Source organism: Nilaparvata lugens, chromosome 10, assembly GCF_014356525.2.
Source record: "Nilaparvata lugens isolate BPH chromosome 10, ASM1435652v1, whole genome shotgun sequence".
Taxonomy (NCBI): domain Eukaryota; kingdom Metazoa; phylum Arthropoda; class Insecta; order Hemiptera; family Delphacidae; genus Nilaparvata; species Nilaparvata lugens.
In genome coordinates, this window is record NC_052513.1 from 27,778,344 (window position 1) to 27,799,315 (window position 20,972).

Sequence of the window (20,972 nt, forward strand, 5' to 3'; positions counted from 1 at the left end):
CACCTGATGTATTTGCATAGTCAGCAGATTTGTAGCTATTGAAATGTATGTGTGAAAATCTATCAAATAGGTAGCTGCGGAAAAATTTGATCAAATCAGTTGAAAACCCATAAGTAACTAACTTTTCCAATAAAACTTCAAAATTAACTGAGTCGAAAGCTTTACTGAAATCGAGATAAATCACGTCTACCCGATCCTGACTATCTAATTTAGAAGAGACAAATTGAGTAAATGTTAACAGATTACTTACAGTAGACCTTCGGGGCATGAAACCATGTTGGAAAGGTGATATGACGTGTTTTACATGATTGAATACTATATTATATAAAATAGATTCAAATACTTTGTCAGGTGCATCCAATATAGAAATAGGTCGAAAATTAGATATTAAATTGGGTTTACCAGATTTATGAATGGGCGTTATACGGGCATTTTTCCATTTAGTAGGGTATTTATTGGTTTTTAAAGAGAGATTGAAAATATATTGTAAAGGTTTTAATAGAATATCCTTACAACCCTTAATAATATAGGCAGGGACACCGTCAGGACCAGCTGAGCGAGTTGCTTTTAGCTTATCAACCGCAGAGCTGACCCAATCATCTGAAATGGAAGGGATAATCAGCGTATCAATGTTATAAGTGGGTCTATTGGTATCAAGGTGAGGTAGGTCATTCCCGGAGAAATCACTGTCCCTTTTTATACTAGCATAGATCGATGAAAAGTAATCTGCAAATGCCTGAGATACGTCTGAGCCAGTGTATTTACAACCATTTAATTCAAAACAATCATTCATCATTCTAGATTCTCGTTTACTAGAAATATAATTCCAAAAATGTTTTATGTTCGAATTCAAATTATTCTGCAGATCAGCTATATAATCTTTGTAACATTCAGCAATTTTTAACTTTATAATTGATCTCAGATTAATAAATTTATCACGATAGTACCTAGAGTATGCCATTTTTCGTGCACATTTCTTTTTCTGTTTGATCATTTGAATGATATCCCTAGTAAACCAGATAGGGTACTTGGATTTAATAATTCTTTTACACTTGGGAACATGCATAGAGAAAGCTCTGTATATTATCTCATAGAAATAATCAACAGCATTATCAACGTCTTGAAATTCATATAATCTGTCCCAGTCTGAATTAAAAAGTGTTTGGTACAGCTGAAGGAAGTTGGTTTTTTTGAAATTATAGTAAGGATTATAAACAGGCTCAGGTGATGTATAACTTCTCATGATGAAATTTATAGAAAGACAAGGATGATGAACGTCTTCAGGAAGCAAGGGATCATCATTGCGCAAAACTGTGATGGGAAAATTACCAAGAACTAGGTCTAATGTTTTAGAACTGGAATTTAAAATATTATTGAACGATTTCACATCAAAGAAAGACATGAAATTATCTAATTTTCTACATTTAATCGAACCATTTATAAAATCATATGTACTACCAGAAATTTCGCTGATATTGAAATCACCAACAACTAAAAGAGATGAACAATCATTATGAAACCCTTCCACATCATCAAAAAACTCATCATAATCGGTTTACTGAGCTATAGGCCTAGGCCCGGAAGTAAATATAGTATTTTGCATTTGATTTTTTCTTGCAATGTAGCTCAATTAATTAAGGATAATCTAGCAAAATAGCTTATACCATTCAGATATAAGATGTTATATCATTTTATGATAGTTGTAGCATAGAGAAATAATAGCGTAAGTAGATATCCCATGGTATAGGGCGTTTATGTCGCAACTTTTACTGTTATCTCAAGCCGATTACTGTCAATTATTGTAGATTTTTACTGTTTTGGCCGGGTGAGATTGTATGAACGGCACAATATGAGAGACTGCCAGCGTCACATAGCTTTACGGGAAAGAACTACGTGGACTATCGGCTTGAAATAACAGAAAAAGTTACGATATAAACACCCTATACCATGGGATATCTAGGTACTTATGCTATTGTTTATCTATGGTTGTATAGTCAGCACGCAGATATTTGGGGGTCATTCAAGTGAAGTTCTGACCCCTAATATCCCCTATTCTCAAGTACCTGAATTTCTGTATTAAAATAAATGGATGGAAAAATGTGTAAGGTAGGTAAAACACGATGCATTACAGTGTATTCATTTTTCCGCTCAATCTCCAGGACGGTATTAGTAACTGCGTCGAAATACGTACCGTAAGTATTAATTGCACAGTAACTTTATTACATAAGTTACATGTTTAAGTAAAGATTACACCAATTACTCTGTTATCTTGTTTTATAGTCATATCAGCTGAGCTTTAGTGTCTACAAGTCTGTGTTTCTTCAATGGTTCCAAATTTTCTTAAATAACTCAATATTATTCGTTGCAAGTGGTAATTGAGTGTAATATTTCTAATCAATTTATTAATTAAAGCCATCTAAATTCAAAATTTATAGTTTTCATGTCTATTTTGGACTAAATTTTTATAATAATTGTACGCGTGAGATTCTAAACTTATCTTGGACTTTGGCACCTATAAATTTGGAAGAAAAATATTTTATTTACCAATGTTATTACATACGTTTCATTTACATTGTAAATAAATAAAATAAAAATTCAGCAAACAGTGGGTATAGGTAGGCTACTCAACTACCATCAGCCACTCGCTCTTGGACAGTTTTCCACTCACAAGAATATGTCCTGGTTACCTTATTAAAATCCATTCCAGTACGATATCACATCAATTCCTATGACGTATAAAAATCATCAATTTCTATACACTTCTACAAAGGAATCCAGGACACATTCTTGGGATTGGAAAACGGTTCAGGCAGGAGCGAGAGGCCGAGAGGGATATTGGAATAATATTATTGAGAAAACCCATTCAAAAGAGGCGCCAGCATGTTTGAGAGAGATTAACTGAGGGAGAAACTATGGGAGAGAGAAAGACAGCTTTATAGACAGGGCATGGGGTGCACATTTTCGGTCAATAACGCGTTGCGTGGCTCCTGTCTGTATAGGCGATGTAAGTGATGACGTAAGCCGTTGCTACGACGCCATTTTGGTTTCTAAACAAACCGTTGCTATGGAGAGAGAGCATGTTATTCAAATGGGACTAAAACATCACCTTACATTTACGAGTATATCAATGAAATAATAGATTTATAAGAGTTGAGAATATTTTTTTCAAGTTCTACACACTCAAATCATCAACTCTCAGTATTTATTCAGATCAAATAAATTTTTTGGGACAGCCAAAGCAGAAAATCTCACGAAGTAGAGCTTAGTACTATGTCGCTGTAGTCTGCTATGGAAAACCTACCTAGAGAAAGTTGAAGTGCAATTTGAATTATCACCTATAATCTATAATTTTATTAGATTGTTATAAAGTTGTAATTTCAAAATTCATATGAATATGTTCTGTTTTCCTATTGTTTAGTGTAACTGTTAGAGTAGACTAAAGCTTAAATATATAGGTTAGTTGTTTTGGTTTAGCCTAGGTAGGCTACTTACTTATGTTTGGTGTTGAGGTTTTCTGAAGTATATAATTGTTTTCAATTTACGTAAAATAGTAAGATATTGAATGAACTCAACACAATAAAAAGATGTAGATGCTGTGTCCACTAATTATGTTTTATACTTCCTACATTCTAACTAAACGGTGATGATGTTACAAGGGGTAAGTGAACATGTCAAGTAAAGCAAATAATTATGTATTTTATGTGCTACATTCACTGTAAACATAATTGTATTTGAATTATTGTATTAATAATTCCACTAATGTAGTTATTCTAGACAAATTTGATAAATATTATTTTTATTGACAATAACATAACCTAAAAATGTAGTACAGAACTTATAGAGAGAGGCGAGCTAGGCCTTGGGATTTTCAGGAAATCTAAAAAAATGGTATGTAACCTGCCTTTTCACTGTAATTTTTACAGTCAGGAGCAAAGAAAATGTTTGTTTGCTTCAAACCATTTTCATTTGTGATCGAAATCAGACTGTATACATTTTCAAATACCGTAAACATTTCTAATGTGAAACAGCAGACTGTAAAACTTCCAGCATATGCTTTGAAAGTAAACTTATATTGAAAACAAAATAATAATTAAAAATTTCAGGTAAGAATTCATGTGGCACTTCAACTTTCTCTTCAACTAGGCTTACCATGGTAAGCCTACATACATAGTACTATGCACTACTTCGTGAGACTTTCTGCTTTGGCTGTCCCAAAAAAAAAATTATTCGATCTGAATAAATACTGGAAATTGATGATTTGAGTGTGTAGAACTTGAAAAAAATATTCTCAACTCTTAGAAATCTATTATTTCATTGATATACTCGTAAATGTAAGGTGATGTTTTAGACCCATAAGAATAACATGCTCTCTCTCCATAGCAACGGTTTGTTTAGAGACTAAAATGGCGTCGTAGCAACGGCTTACGTCACACTTACATCGCCCATTGCATTGTGGAAGGTCGCAGAATGTTCTATTATTCACTCCCTCTCATTCATTCTCTCTCTTTCTCTCTCACGCACGCGCGCACGAAAAATGTCTCCGTGACGTTGTTGGTGGTTCTGAGTTCTGAGAAGTGGTGAGACTTCCTTGATCTTCCCCACCAATGTTTTCAGAATTCAGATTGGCAGCAGCTGAGATCACTGTAGCAAGGACTACTCAATGATACAGAGCAAGAACCTCCGTTGCATGGGTGATACGTATGATAAGAGAGCTGCAACTGAAAAGAGAAAACTGATAAGGCATTTGAGGACTGAATATTGATGATAAGAGGGAGATAAGTACAAGTGAGTGAATACTGGTTGAACACGAGATGAGAAACTATGTGTTATGACTATTGATAACAACTTTTAACAGAATTATAGTCATTTTGTTCTATATCACACGATAAAATAGGTACCTATTCAGAAATGAATTATCAAAGCTGCATATAAAACTCTTATCTGTGCTCAGGCAGCCAATACAGCCAATATTAACTGTTTATGTGATTCATCCAACGACTTGAAACTGATATTATACCGGTATCAAAACTATAATTGAAAACTTATACTCTCCATCATCTTCTGGTATATAGGCTAAAGGAGGAATTAAAAAGAAACATTCATTTTTTAGAGCTCACCTAAAAGGTGCTACCATATTTTCCAAGATGTAACTGAATTGACAAGGTGAACCTAAACCATAGAATTAAAATACATTTTTGTAAGTGAATATATTATGATGGGAAAAATTGGGAACAGAATAGTTTTGGGCAATGCCTGTTGTTCTATCCCGATCATAGTCATATGACTTGTAATTATATCAACGAATAAATAAATAAATATTTTCCCAAATCTGATTGATTACAAAGGTTCATGAAGTCAATTATGTTACAAAAATAATTATGGTTACTCTGTAATTTTATAAACTGTTATACAAGTGAGCTATGAATATAAAATACGATATAACAAAACAAAACAAATAGTAATCACTGCTTTTTGAACTCACTGGTTAGTAAGTATAGAGGTATCTACACATCAATAATAATTGAGCAATAATATTAATTGTGTATAGGGCAACCAGGGGAGCTCATTCCATCCTTTTTATTGTCATCATGGAATTATTCAACAACAATATATAAGTTGAACAGAAGCCTACACCGCGGTAAAAACCGTCAAGTGAATTTTGTTTTACACTCGACATTCCAGTTGAATAATATAATAGTCTACTCTGCTCATGTTATAATCATGTTGTTTATAGTATACATTATTTATTTATCTATCTACGGTAATCTTTTCTATCCTCATTGATGAGCCTATTATATTAATCTTGTTTTGGATATAATATCCAAAAACATGAGAGGAGAAATTGTTTTTGAATTTAATCTATTAAATTGGTTTATCAGTTTATTGCATGATAGTTTGACATCTTTGTGCAATGCGACCGGACTCCCAATCATTTATATCCATGATAAAATTCGTTATCTGATTTTTTCACATTTCCCTTCAATCGACTAGCCTATTCCTTTTATTTTCAAGCAGCTTTCAATAATAGTTATTGTTCACATTGATTCTATGTTTCTAACTTTATCAGTTGCCTTGAGTTGTGAAATGATACGGTACGTAGTCGGCAACAGATGAGAGGCAACGTGTATCATGACAAGCGTCCTCGATTTTAGAGTTTGACCAAACTTCCCGTTTTCCTGACAGCTGGCTCACTGCGTAACCGATAACCTCTCCCCTCCCCCCGCTCAGTATCACAAATTAGGACGGCCATTTCTGTTTTCTCTACAACATTCTAAACAGAAACACAGACAGCCAGTCTAGTATCGATCGCGAACATGAGAGGACCGTTAATTCCGTCGCCTTTTTGGGCGACGTTAATCGTCTGTTTAATCGCAGTGAATTTGTTAGTGTCTGAAATCGAAGCTAAACGAAGTTCTGGTAGCCGAAAGTCGGGCAGCAGCAGTTCGGGAGGATTCTTCTCGTCGAGAAAGAAGACAAGCAACCAACAACCGCAGCCAACCCAACACAAACCGCCATCTCAACCATCTCCAACGTCGTCCGGGTCGTTCTTGGACAACGAACGAAAGACTGGAGGCCATGTTGGATCGGGTCAGCCCGTAGGCAACCGGCCTGGTGGCAACACCCCATCGGATTCGAGCACTACAACAACAGACAGCCGTCCGCCCCCCTCCCTCCCGGCCATCAGCCAACAGGTGGACTGGGCTCGGCCTTTGGAGGTGCCAAGCCCAATAACCCACCCTATCCTACCCACAACAACCCTGGAGGATTTGGCAGCAACCCAGGAGGCTTTGGAAGCAACCCTGGAGGCTTTGGTAGTAACACAGGACACCACCCACAAGGAGGATACAATTCGCCTGGAGGATTTGGAAGTAATACTGGTGGTTTTGGGCATAACCAGGGTGGATTTGGAAGTAATACTGGGCACCATCCACAAGGAGGCTACAATTCACCTGGTGGATTTGGAGGCAATACTGGTGGATTTGGAGGTAATACTGGTGGATTTGGAGGTAATACTGGTGGCTTTGGACACAACCAGGGAGGATTTGGAAGTAATACTGGTGGACATCATCCACAAGGAGGCTACAATGCACCGGGAGGTGGATTTGGAGGCACTCATCACAACAGCCAACCAGGATATGGAAATCAACCACATTACAACCAACCAGGAGGATACCATGGTGGACAACAACATGGATATGGAGGTGGTGCTCCTGGATACCACCCACCAGCCAACTCCTATGGAAGTTATCCAGCTGGATATGGAGGACAACCTCACTATGGAGGAGGCCACAGCCCACAGTACAATCCAGGTGGTTTTGGAGGTGGCTATCATCCAAGTGGTGGCTATGGTGGTTATGGTGGACAAGGCTACATGCCTGGTGGAAAGGTGAAGAGTGGCCCAGGAATTGGAACTGGATTGCTTGGAGGTGCTGCAGCTGCTCTGCCTTTGGGTCTACTGGTTGGATATGGTTTGGGTTCGATGGGATCTCACTCGTCTCCATTCTCTGGCTCTTCACACTCAGCAGCCCCAGCCTCCCCAGCTGCTGCTGCTGCTCCTGCCAACAACGATGCCTTCAATGAGTGGCTCAAACAACGTACAGCTGAGGAGAAGAAGAAGGAAGAGGCAGCCATTGCAGCTGGTGCAGTGGCAGGTGGTGCAGCTGCAGCTGGAGCTGCAGGTGCTGCATCTTCAGTACTCATCAACAAGGATGGTGTCACAACTGTCAATGAAACTGCCCTAGTCAGCAGAATCCTGGAGCAGACATCTATGTGCCCTGGTGGAGCTGGTATTCTGGAAGCCTCATTCTTGAACACCCTAGTACCCTGCAATGCAACAGAGGTAGACTTCCAAGAAACCAACTTGACAATACCATATGAGGATGACTGCAAGACAATCAAAATGACACTGATCCAACTGAACCCTACCACCAATGAAAACAAGTCTGTTTCATTAACTATTAAACAGATAAATGTTGAATCAGGCCTCCCTGGAGACTTGGCCACAACTGACTGTCAAGCAGTCGATTGACACCAACACAACTCTGTCGACTGTCGACTTTGCCAGCATCAACTTCGTGCTGCACGGGTCCAAGGACATCTTCCTGACATTCCAGCCGCCCCCACCGCCCCCGCAGGAGAAGGCCGCCCAGAACGCCGACCAGGTCGGCTCGTCGAGCACCCTCACCGACACCACCACCAAGTCCTCGGCCACCACCATTTGACAATTACTACACGGCGGCTTCCCCTTGGTTGTCGCCGTGTCGCTAGCCACACTCCACCTTCACAATAATTGGTGAGTCACTTATCAAAATATACATTCATTCCAATGCTTATTTTAGGGATTTTATCATTGAGAACAATATTTTAATTCATATAATATTTCAACACTGTAGAAATAAATAGAAGGCATCAATAATCAGAAACATTATTTTTATATTTAAAATAGTAGCCTACAAGCAGCAAAATGAAAATTACCTAGAATAATCTCAGTTTACATGACCTCTAGTTCTCAGTTCTCATCAAATTATAATAGGCTACATTGATAATAATCTCTCATTCCAATTACAGTAACTATATTACCCAGTAACTATGGGTAATATAGTTACTGTAATTCCAATTAGCCTAAGTTTGCTTGAATAGAAAACATCAACAAATAAATCATTTATAGCTGTGTCTAGAATACAATAAGAGTGATAATTCTTTATTATTGGTAAGAGAGAAAAAATATCAAATAAATTGAAGACATTTCAATAAAAACATTATTTTCAAATAGAAAAAGCAGCTGGATAAAAATTCTTTGAATAATCATAATTGAAATACCGATAGCTTACTTTTTTAGTTTGAGATACTTGAAAGTTTTGCTTCATTTAGGAACAATGGAGATGAGAACATTTTCCAGTTACATAAATAAATCAAAATCATTATTGTCTAATATTACTGTTTAGATGGACTCTGATTGGAATTAATAAATCAACTAGAAATAAATCTGAAGACAATCTTAAGCGAAATCAGTTATGCAAATATTTCTCCTAAACTATTTCTCTATAGTGATACAATTGTATTTGTATGGTAATTATATTATTGCATTTAGCATTTATCTATTTTATTATAATTTGCGACAAGGTCTACTGAGAGAAGGACGTTCTAGCCACTGATAAGAAATAGTGGAGACCTTCAGGCAAAAGTTTATTTAAAAAATTGATCTTTGAGACTGGCTGTGAAAAATAAGAAATATTATCAAGGAATTTAAGCAGTCTAGTAATCAGAAAAATTATCTGCCACTCAATTATTTTGAAAAACATTATATTCAAAATCAAACTCTATCTAATTCAGTAGAAGTCAAGATGATCAGGTAAAATTCATTTAATCAGATAATTGAGTGTGTTGATCAGGAAAGTCACATCTCACATGTATAATTTTTTAAATATGTGGAATAAGTTGAATTATTATCCAAATCGAAAAGTAATCAACAGATCTACCATACATAATAACTGACTGAAAATTTTAAGCAATTATCAAAATAAATCTCCACGGGGAATGTCATAGGTAAATTACAAAAGGCGATAATTAGCTCAGAAGGACTCGAAGTTTAGATTGGGATAATTAGCCTACAGGAAAAACATGATAATCTCTCTTTATACTCTTGATATTTTAATTCCTGGACAATTTCACACATTGGAAATATGTGATGATTCGAATCAATTGAAAACTATTTACATCCACAGAGTAGAATAATTCATGAATTGAAAGAACTACAATAAAGAACTAAACATAAAATAAAACAGAAATTGCTTAATATTCCAATCCATAAAACAGCCAGTTACATTCTACACTCCATTGTGAACTATTTTTTTATATTTACAGGTATTACATTTGCAAGTATATGACTGGCTTTTCCCCATGTAGCGATTTTCCCAACATTAATACAACCTGTTCAGCTATTTCAGTCACACTTTCATGAACATTGAGCAACTGGTGGAAAAGAATACCTTGAAAGCTGTTACCGTCTCAACTGTTGAATAAGGAATAGCACGCTAAGCCTAATATATTCAAAGCCCCCATTCTTCTTGTTGTATTTTGAATGCACTTTTTGAAGGGGTGGGCACCACGAATCTTTTGTGTATATTAGTCTATCAACAGGTCATACAGTGAGATCCACTTTGAACTGTCAGCATTTTTTATGAATAACATCAATTCTTCTCATTCAAACACTGATGTACAGTGTAGGCCTATGTCATTATAATAGAAATGATTGGAGATCCTTGATTAATGTTGAAACCCTGGTGGTCTAGTGGAGTGGGTATTCTTTTACGGTATTCATTTAAGACCCAATACAATTAATTTCACTGATTTATTATAAAATCTGCATAAATTCATTTAAAATTTGAATTGTGTATTGATTTATATATATATTCATATAAAATACTCATACTGAATCAAAACCTTATTCAAGACCGAATAGAATAATCAACCATACTATACAGTTTCATAATCTTCATGCCAATAACTGAAAAAATATTTTGTACCTCCTATCTTTAGAGTGCTATGTTTATATTGAAATTAGATTGAGAGGGATACTTTTATCACAGTCTAGTCTCCACTAATCACATGGTAGCCTAAGTATCTGTATTGGTTTGAGACTTGATTTTGTTACCTTCAGACTAGCCATTAAGTACCATAATGACTGTATCTCTGCTTAACTAAGAGGAGAACTGTTTTTAACAGGCGATTTCTCACCTATTACCAATTTACCGGTTATTTCAATTTTATACAATAAAATTGTCACAGAACAAAACGTTAAAAAATTAGGTTCTTTCATAAAACGATTATTCTCTAATTTTCAACTGATATAGCTATGTATCAGTTGCCTCGAAAATTATTCAAAATTATAAAAAAACTAAGTACGGTACCTATTTTACTACAGAGTGTCAAATAAAATAATGATTCAATATTCAATTCCATCGCCTATTGTTTACACCTGAATCGTATCTATTGTATATGAATAGAAATAATAAGAAAATAATATATCATTCTCTAGTCAAGAAGTGACAATGGTTTCAAACCCAACAACACAACGCCTATTATTTTGACCATTTAATAACAAAAAAGTCTTCTGTAATCTGTCATAAACCAGTCATTTTATCTTGTAACCTGATGAAACTCATTAGTCATTTGATCACCCATTGACGCAACAAATGTAACTACTTAGAATGAAATGTGAGTCATTTTATTATCATGATACCTGAGGTGTGGGTTAAGAATAAGGCGAGACTGGTAGAAGTAGAAATTTGAAATAAATTAGTTGAACGACCAAGAACTGTTGAGTCAGTTGTTGAGAACAATTTTGAGTTTTGAGGTAAGCCTAATTCACTTTAAACTGCCAGCATTCCTTTTGATTAACATGAATGCTTCCTATCTAACAAAAGATGACAGTTAAAAGTGAATCTCACTGTAGTAAGTTCCAGTAGAAGGATATGTGGAGCCATCAAATATGAGTCACATTGTTGTGTATTGAACTCGCCCGTGCTTGTTAGAAAATGTCAGTTTATTTTTAGAAAGCGTTACTGGTGTTGCTATAGCAACGCGTGCTAATATAAAGGCGTAGAATTCTCTCTCTGAGTATCTTTAAAAGAGATTACTGAAAAAGAAAATAGTTTTCAGTTTTTTTCTCCTCGAGCATTGTGTGGTCAGTCTTGCTCCGATCATGCTAATGTAATAATGTATGGTTTCTGTTTGTTACACAAAAACTTATTTAATAATAAATAATAGGAAGTTGAAAAGAAATTTAGACTCTCCCTGAACGGAAGGTTAAATCGATTTGTGGTAAAAAAATATGGATTGAATGAAAATGTTGGATAACAGTAGGCGTACACTATTGTTCATGCTGAGGTGGTGAAAGTCACCCACATCAAATTATTATAATTTATACTACAGTAATGCAGTACCGTAATAATTTATCCAAAGAGTGAAACTCTAACAATAAAATTATTTTAGCAATAACAGAGTGAATATAATATCCCTGAACCATTGAATAGTTCAATGTTACCTTATAGTTGATCTGAAACCACTAAACAAGTTGTAAAGTTTTGAAATGAGATGCCTTATAACAAACTATAAAGATATGTCATACCGAATGAAATTAATAGGTGATAAAATAAAGAAATTTTCTTTTTTTCATCTGTGAGTAATTTTTCAATTTATTGGTATTAATTCGTTCAAGTTGTGAGAGTTCTCTCCTTTGATTTCAAAATGGTATATTATATCTATATTTTCAGAGAGAATTTTTTTCCAAGTATTGATCAGTATAGCTCTCCAACAAACTGTATCCTTTCTAGCGTATATTACACTGTTAATGCCATTCAATAGTGGTTTGAAACCCTCTCTAGGCTAATTTCAACAACTTGTTGAAATGAATAAATATATAGAAATCCATCACTCATTTCGAGGCCCACGCACAAGTCTTAGGCTCATGTAAGCCTTCGTAAACAAAAGTACAAGTAAAGCAACAGGTTGAGGAAATCATTTCCATCGTGTTATGGCTTTGAGATTCGCGCCAAGAGAGTGACTACCGGTGAAGCAACTCTCAAGGTGAACAGCATAGTGCTTCATATCTGTACCAAGCAGCTCAGGATAAACTGTGTTCTGTGTTGCTATCCTTATAAGCTCAACAGAATATTTCGATAAATGAAAATAAAGGAACGAATTATTGCATTAGATTATACAGGCTATCCCATACTAAGAGGAAAGGGAAGGATAATAATTTATGTTAGACAGAGGGTGGAGACGAAAGGGATGGGAAGACAAAAAGAAGAGAAGGGTAAGAATAAGAGTAAATACAGAAAGAGAAAAATGAATATTCAGAGTTGAAAACAAAGAAAAACTAGAGAATGGGCAACAAAAACAAGAAGGAGGAGTAAGAGAGAAAAAGATCAAAGACTGAAGGAGGATGAAATTTATAAAAAAAGGTGATAAGGAGGAGAGAAAATGAACTAGTTGGAGAGAAAAATAAGAAGAAGGAGAATACTGAAGATCTTAGATAGTGAAAAGATAAGTAAGGGGAGCCCAAGAAGGTAGTGAGAACGAAAATTGAAAAAGAACGGAGAAGAAAAATGAGATGATTTGAAGAACAAGAAGGAGGTAGGAAAAATGAGAAAATATGGATAAGAAGACGCGAAAGAAGGGAAGTGAAAGGTAATTAGAAAAAAGAAAAGGAAGCTGAAATATATGAGATAAGGAAGGAAAAAGAGTAGGAGGAGAAAGCGAAAACAAAGAAAACAAGAAGAAGAAGAAAGTGAGAGAACAGATAAAAAAGAGAGTAGAACAAGAAAGAATAAAGAAGAATCGAAGAAGAAAAAGGGAGAGTACCGTACACTGGATTCTAGAATTGGACTCTTGTAGGTAGGCTAGTCAAGGTGCCATTTTTATTTTGGCTCTATATCAGTATTGGGCAACCAAAAACAACAAACAAGTGAACTTGCCATGATAGAAGAATCAGAGCCAGAGGATGAATCAGAAGGCAGAGACCATAAATTCGTTCAAGCTTGAATGTTGAAAAAGAGAATACAGTAATAATTTCTATTCGGGGAAACACGAACTAGTTCGAAGAAGTTTTTTAACGATGCGCATTGCACAGGTTCAGGTTAGCATAGATATTAATTAACCAGATAATACAGTAGATATATGAAGCAGGATTTGACGAATGCAATTGACTATACTGTGATACAATCATGGCCTTGAAGTATTCCTTATAATTTGTATAATGGAAATTAATATTACTTCAATGGTTTTTACAGTGTAAGCCAAAGTCAGACTAGACTTATACTTATTTGAGATGAATAAAGAATAGATAGGACATCATCTGACCCATTACTAATAATTTTTTGTCAGGCAAAAATTCATCATGAATCAGCATTTTTCTCTCAGAAAATTATCTAGACACAATGTAAAAAGGTATTGAAAAGTTGTTATATGAATGTTAATTTTGGCCTTGGTGAATGAGAAGAATAGGATTTTTATTGCTTCGAGATAAACTGGGAGTGATTTATTCGACTACAAAGTGGAAACTTATAGGAGATAGAACTTGGAAATGCAGTTATACCAACACTACAAAAAAACTTGGAATTCAAGTAGGATAGGAAGCATAAAAAATATTTGAAAATATCAAATTAATATAGAATTTATAGATTAAAAAATACTCACAGATTACAATATGAAGCCTATTCGGAAAAATATTTCATATTTTTATTCAATTAGTTGAAAAATTTTTTTTTCTGAATAGAATTAATAAAAAAAAACTTGATTTTATATAATATAGAAGCGGCTTGAATAATAATTAATATTATTGCACCAAAGTACAAAACGTGTCTATATAAGATGCTTTAAATTTTGGTATATTATCTGGAAATAATAGACTAGAAAAGAAAGAATGAAGAATACATAATGTTGGGAATAAAAAGTACTACTACTGTATCAAATATTTGAGTTTTTGACCACTATTATATTGTACACGATTCTGCGCGGAAAATTGTAAACTCTATCTGCATTGTCAGTATTAGAGCAGGAAGGCATTAGCTGTTCCATACTGTATTTGTACAGGAAACAACCAATCAAACCCTGTGATTTGTGATGTGGAACAACTCTTGCCCATGAACAATAGTTGTTCTCAAGCTGTCACAATTCTAGCATTTATTTATTAATGACATAGTTAATCATCATCGCACTTCTCAGCCAAAACACCTATTTTCTGCATATTATTTGCTCTTGAAGAATGAATACAGAATACGAGAAATTTATTTACAGATTTTTCTGAATCTATTTGTGTAGATTATTTACGAACTCCACTACTATTATTATTGATGAATGAATTCTCTAAATCCTATGAGAAGAAGAGGAGGATTTATTGAGATAAAAGTCACAAGGCCTATTATAGTCAAACCCAAATTCCCTTTGAGGAAGTCAATTTACTATCACAGAAGGCTGTTCCTTCACATATTAATATGGTAACAAACCAATCTTTGAAAAATGTAATTTGTAAAATCCTTGAATGAGAAAGTAATCAGAGTATGCTCTTCCCTCAGAGTAATGCATTTCAGATGAACGAGTTCTAAGGGACCACATTGAATGAATGATTTTGACATTAAACTGTCAGAATTTTCGAAATCTCCCTCACGCTCAATGCTTGACCTTCAATAAAGTCAAGGCCAACTTTAATCGATTTTTCCTCGTTCCACAGCCATAAATTATTCATAAAAACTCTATCAAAGCATCAATCTCTTCCATATACTTGCCGGGAGAACATGTCACGAGAAAAAATCACAGTAATGTTGGTTGATGCGATATTTGTGTTTGTTTAGATCAATTTCCAGTTTGAACAGCACATGGAATTGAATCGAATTGAATTACAATTCTATCACAATTTTGTTTTTCCAGTTGTTATCGATTGCTTTTACAATATTCAAGTCTATCATAGACATAAAAATATCGAATTCTTTCTAGCCTGGTTAAAAACAAGTTGTAATAATCTACCAGAATTAACTAAAAATAACATGAGTCAATTAAAACTGAAACAAACCAATTATTGGAAATAATTGCAATCATTCATCAATAATATAGTTGATAAAAGAGCCAAAGTTCGAGACTGAGATAGCAGTAATATGAGAGAATGACTTTAGTTGATTTTTAAGAATTAGGACTAAAAAAGTGAATCATATTCTTGGTTTGTTTTAATGTGCACAGACCAATCAGCTTTAATTGCTTGGAATATTAAATCAAAAAATAAATTTTTTACAACTAATAATATTAGGCCTATATATTATTTTTTATGAATATTTGATCATTAAATTGGATATTTCATAACTCGATTATGGAAAAGTTCCACAACATCAACATTCACGCTACAAACTTAATTTTCGATTGAAAAAACTTGATGTTGTTCTAGTTCATCGTGAACTTTATTTCGGTTCTTGTTTATGAATAATTAATTGAAAATTTCATCTAGGGTGGTAGGTGGTAAGCTGGTAGGGTAGAGATGTGATGAACTTTCAATTTAGAAAGCTGAAATCATACTTTGTGATTGAAACATGCTTATTTAATTTATAATACTATACATTTTTTCAGAATTTGGAAGCAAAAAAGTTGAGAGTTTGAAACATAATTATTGTTTCTTTCTCAATTATTTTCCTAGTGTATTGTGCAAGAGTGAAAAAAATGAAATCAAACGAATTTAAAATTTGGAATAGGCCTAGAGACATTTGAATATTTATTATGTGAAATATTAGCGCCAGCAAGATTATTACCGAGTGAAAAATATTCAACCTGAGGTTGAAATAAATTTCTTTTACAGCATCGAGATTATTTATTTATTCAATCATTCAGGATTATACAACTTACAGAAAAGTACCACAGGATAACTTACGCCCAAAACGGTTCCAATTCTAATTTTTACAACAGTCCAAATGTAGCTAGAGGTTGTGTCACTTCAAAATTCTTCAACTACACAGATTATTGTAGTCTGCAATAATAATAAAATGAATTTGAATGTTTGAAGGATTTCGGTTAATGAATTGTGTAGAACTTTTCAATCTGAAAAATTGAAGGAGGCTGGTATAAATCTATGACATTCAGGACTTTGCAGAGGAGTATAGCATGTAATAGGTTGAATTCTTAAATTCTATACATTCTTTATTCTCTGGGAGTATGCAGGCGGCTTGAGATAAGAAGTGATGGTAGGCTACCATCATTACACGCCTAAACTCATCTATGGCCTCAGGCTGTACCTACAAAGTACTCATTCTTCTCAGAGTTGTTAATTGCTTCAACACAGTTCAAGAACGGCATTCAAATGTCACAGACTGACAAAGTGAATGAGTGAGACTCATTTGAAACTGTCAGCATCGGTTGAATGGGGAACATTGATTGCTTTTTACGGGGATTATAGCCAACAATTGAAAGTGAGTCTCACTACAGCTTCTGTCGCCCAATATTGCAATATTTGTTCTCATTGAAAGAGCTGCAAACAATTTAGGTTTCAAAGTTCAATGAAAAGTTGACAGATTGATGATTCGTGGTGTTTTAGTAGTGCTAATAAACTAAATGGAAGCAATATATTTGTGCAATGCATTTACAGTGAATAGATTATTGTTGACCTGTGTAAGAAAGTATTGTATCAATTTTATTACATTAGATTACTATGATTTATTGTGGATCGTTCAAAAAAAGAAACAAAATAAATAAGAGAATGCTCTCGTATATAGAGACTTGCTACAACTGCACATAAAATATTTTATATTACTCTATGTTAGAAACCCATATTTATTCAAGTGTCAAGAAATAAAAATAAAAAATTCATGTACCCTTCTTTTAAATGTATTAATCTCTCATAAATAAATCTAGTCTAATCATCACCATAATAGCTTTCTTTACCCACGAAAAAACCTACCGTAGGGCATCATCCTAAACAAAAAGGTGGTATGCATGTTTATGCATGCTTCTAATTTTGGAATTAATATAAAACAACTGAAGCTGAAGTTTCTCAGAAGCTGTTTTCATAACAGCACTGATTCTTCGAACCTCATCATATCAAAATACTAATTTATATTGTTTTATTGAATTTCAGGTTGTGGTAATTGCGACGTCGGACGGATTACTAAACTGGTTTGGCATGTACGTCGCAGAAGAGAGAAGGAAGAATGAATCATAATAGAAGAGCTCCATCCAAAGAGAGCTACTGAAAGTACCACGTCATAAATTTCAACAGGCGCTTTCTCCTTAGCTGTGAACGTCATTGACATGCTTGCCAGAAAAAGACATTCTTCATTTGCATTTACACAGACCGCTGAGTCAAATTTAAACTAAAGACTTATCTGTCAATTATTTTCACAATATTCAACAGAAGTTCTGACAGGAGAATAGTTTTTTCAACTTCTTTAATGTTCTCTATGAACTATTATTGGTGCGATTTCAGTGACATTTGAAACATACTTCCTCATTTTGTTTTGTTGAGGCTGTATTTTGAGAGGATTGTACATTTTCAAGTCACTGTCAGTTATTTTTATAATGAAGTTTATAAAATATTGAGGGATTTACAAGGATGGTATTATAATTTAATGACTAGAAAAATAATTTTTCACTCAATCTGTGTCAATTGAGGAAAAGTTTGTTTTAGTCTCAAGTATTGTTTCGTCTTCTTGAATATTTGGCTCTCACATTGGCTCTTACAATAATTCTATAATAATTAATGGACAAATAGTTGAATTAAAATTTCCACGTCTATAATGGGAATATGTAAGTTAGTAAACCCAGCTGAACCACATTACTCAACTTGTTCTAAAAAATCTTGAATAACATAAAAATCTCTTCTTACATTCACCAAGATTGAGGTATTATAATATACTACTATAATATCATTATTCCTTATTGTGAAATCCCTCAATGTAGAGAATAAAATTCTCTTAAATGTTGAAAAACTTCTGGATTGAGTGTTTTTCCACAACATGTTATTAAAAATTGTAGTTAAAAGATATTTTTCTTGTAAATTTATTGCGTTGTTTGAATTCTAAAACTTAGATTGAGCTGTAAAAGTTGTGTTTAAATATTTTGTAGTATTCTTTATTGTTTGAAGGGAATATTTTTTTAAATTGATGTAAGCTAGATACCTTTAGGGGTTTTACTGATTTTTGACGAAAGCCTATATTTTAAAAGGACTTTTATTAAGTGTATCAGTATATTTTTGATAGATTTCATGTTCGAATTCGTCCAATAAAATATATTAGTTCAAAATGTGAACGACAAGCTGTCTCATTGACTGGTTAGAGGCCTTTACTTAGAATTATGGGTCCGATTCAGAGACCATGAGACATTCATTGAAGATCATTTTACTATATTTTTTCAATAAAAACGTGTTCTAGACATTCTTCAATTTTCTCATGGTTATTCTTTTAATTGCTAACCAGTTAATTCAAACTTTTGAATGAATTATTTAAACATGCTTTAATATAATTTGAAATCTATCAATGATTTATTTTCAAATATAATTATGTAAATAGCTAGTATTGTAATAAGAATATTACTTTTATAATTTCTGAGCAACTAATTCAATCGTATAATGCACTTTTTCTGTACAAATACTATATTGTACTTGAACAACTTTCACTTTTCTATTTTTGCACAACTTATTCGAATGTATAATGCACTTTTTCTGTACAAGTATTTCATTGTGTCTCATCAATCCATGTCATAAGAAAATGTAATTTGTGTGACTCCCACCCACTAAAGTTTTCCAAAAATACAGGTCTGTTCATCAAACAATACCAAATCATCTTGATGTTTCTGTTCGAAAATGTGAATTGTTATTAAACGATTTGGTTGACAGCTAATTGTAAGTGATTGGGTGCAATTTGGTTCATACAACGTAACTAGCATTTCAAGTGGCATTGAACTCGAATTTTCCCCAATTAAGTAAGAACTATTCAAGCCACAAATGCGTTATTCAAGCTAGTATGTTTCGACAACGGGCACGTGGTAAATGTTCAAAATTCATCATTAATGTCAGTAACAATAAGCTCATGACCAAATTCTGGGGGAAATTCAAATTTCGCTTGGATCAACATAATAATTATCCAATAAAACTGCATCATGGTCCATTATTATTGCTCAGATGTAGCTCTTGTCGTTATTTCTGACCGGGGTTTACTCAATGGAGAAGTTCTGATTTGTTGAACCCAACAAAATTTCTAATCACGAGGAAATCAAGTGCAGAAATACTTTGGTACAAGAAATATCTTCAAAGTTTTCCTCATAGCATCTTGATCAACAGATCACTGTATTGTGATGTTCATTGGACTTGACCAAGGTTCATTAAAAACCAGTGCGTTGTGTTGATCTTAGAGGCTTTGGGGACAACTAATTTTAATAGGAAGCAAAGAATAATCTTTTTGAAATAGGAATTGGTGTTATTGATACTGTCATACGTTCTACTTTAATAATCATGAATCGATATAATATATACCTTATATATATATATATATGCCCTATATATAAACAGTACCGTATACATGAAAACAACAATTCTCTATTAAAAATAATTTATAATTGTTGTTTATCGTTCAATATCATTTTCAAAAATTTCTTCAATTCACCCTACTCTTTAAGATGATGAAAAATGTTCAGTTTATTTGATGTGGGTGGGTTTAAATATGCATTTTTTCTTTTTTTATAGTTTGATGTATGTGATAATCTTGTTTTTTCCAAGTTTCTTCAATTTCTTCTACTTTTCTTTCTCTCTTATGGTTTGTTTATAATTAAGAAGGTGGAGGGTCTCCTAGCTACACGGTGTACATATATATTTATCACTATTATTCTATCTAGCAATACCTATATATTATTGTCGATTGCAATCATAACTAGTAGCCTAGTATCCTTACTCTCTCTAGATATTTTTTATTAAATATGCTGTATTGAAATATTTGTAGCTTTTGTATGTTTTAAGGGTAGTAGATGTATGTGATATCAATAATCGAAGGAGACTGAAATACGAAGGGACTGCTTATTTTTTTCTGGAATTATATTTTTCCAAAAGCCATTTCATAACGGATTTTTCATAAATCTGAACCAACTACTAGACATGAAATAATCAAGTCATAAAATTCCTATAGAATATTGCCTAATAAAATTCTCTCCTAATAAAATATATGAAAAATAATTTTCCACAATTTACTCTGAACTTTATAGGTCTATCATAAACAATAATGTGATTTCAACATGCAAATTATTAAGAAAAAAATGCTTGATTAGTCGTAATTCAAAGTAAAAGATCAATGTTTTAATGTTAAAAATTAGATAGTCATAATTGTCATTTGATGATAATAAGACAGTCCTAGCACTCATGTTCTGGCTTGCTTTTGTGATAAATCATTCTATGTAATCTCCTATGAATATTGTGTGATTAGTAAAGTAAATATGATGGAATCTCTAAA

At 33.7% G+C, this 20,972-nt stretch overlaps 1 protein-coding gene across 1 annotated transcript in view; it reads left to right on the plus strand.

The window, feature by feature from the left end:
* Window positions 1-20,972, plus strand: part of LOC120353351 (nuclear pore complex protein NUP214-like) — a 38,038-nt gene extending 17,066 nt beyond the window's left edge. Inside the window, exons 3-4 of the mRNA XM_039436669.1 lie at window positions 6,422-8,293; window positions 17,615-20,972. Coding sequence (XP_039292603.1) covers window positions 6,422-8,029 — 1,608 coding nt within the window. The 3' untranslated portion in view covers window positions 8,030-8,293; window positions 17,615-20,972. The remainder of the gene's footprint in view (window positions 1-6,421; window positions 8,294-17,614) is intronic.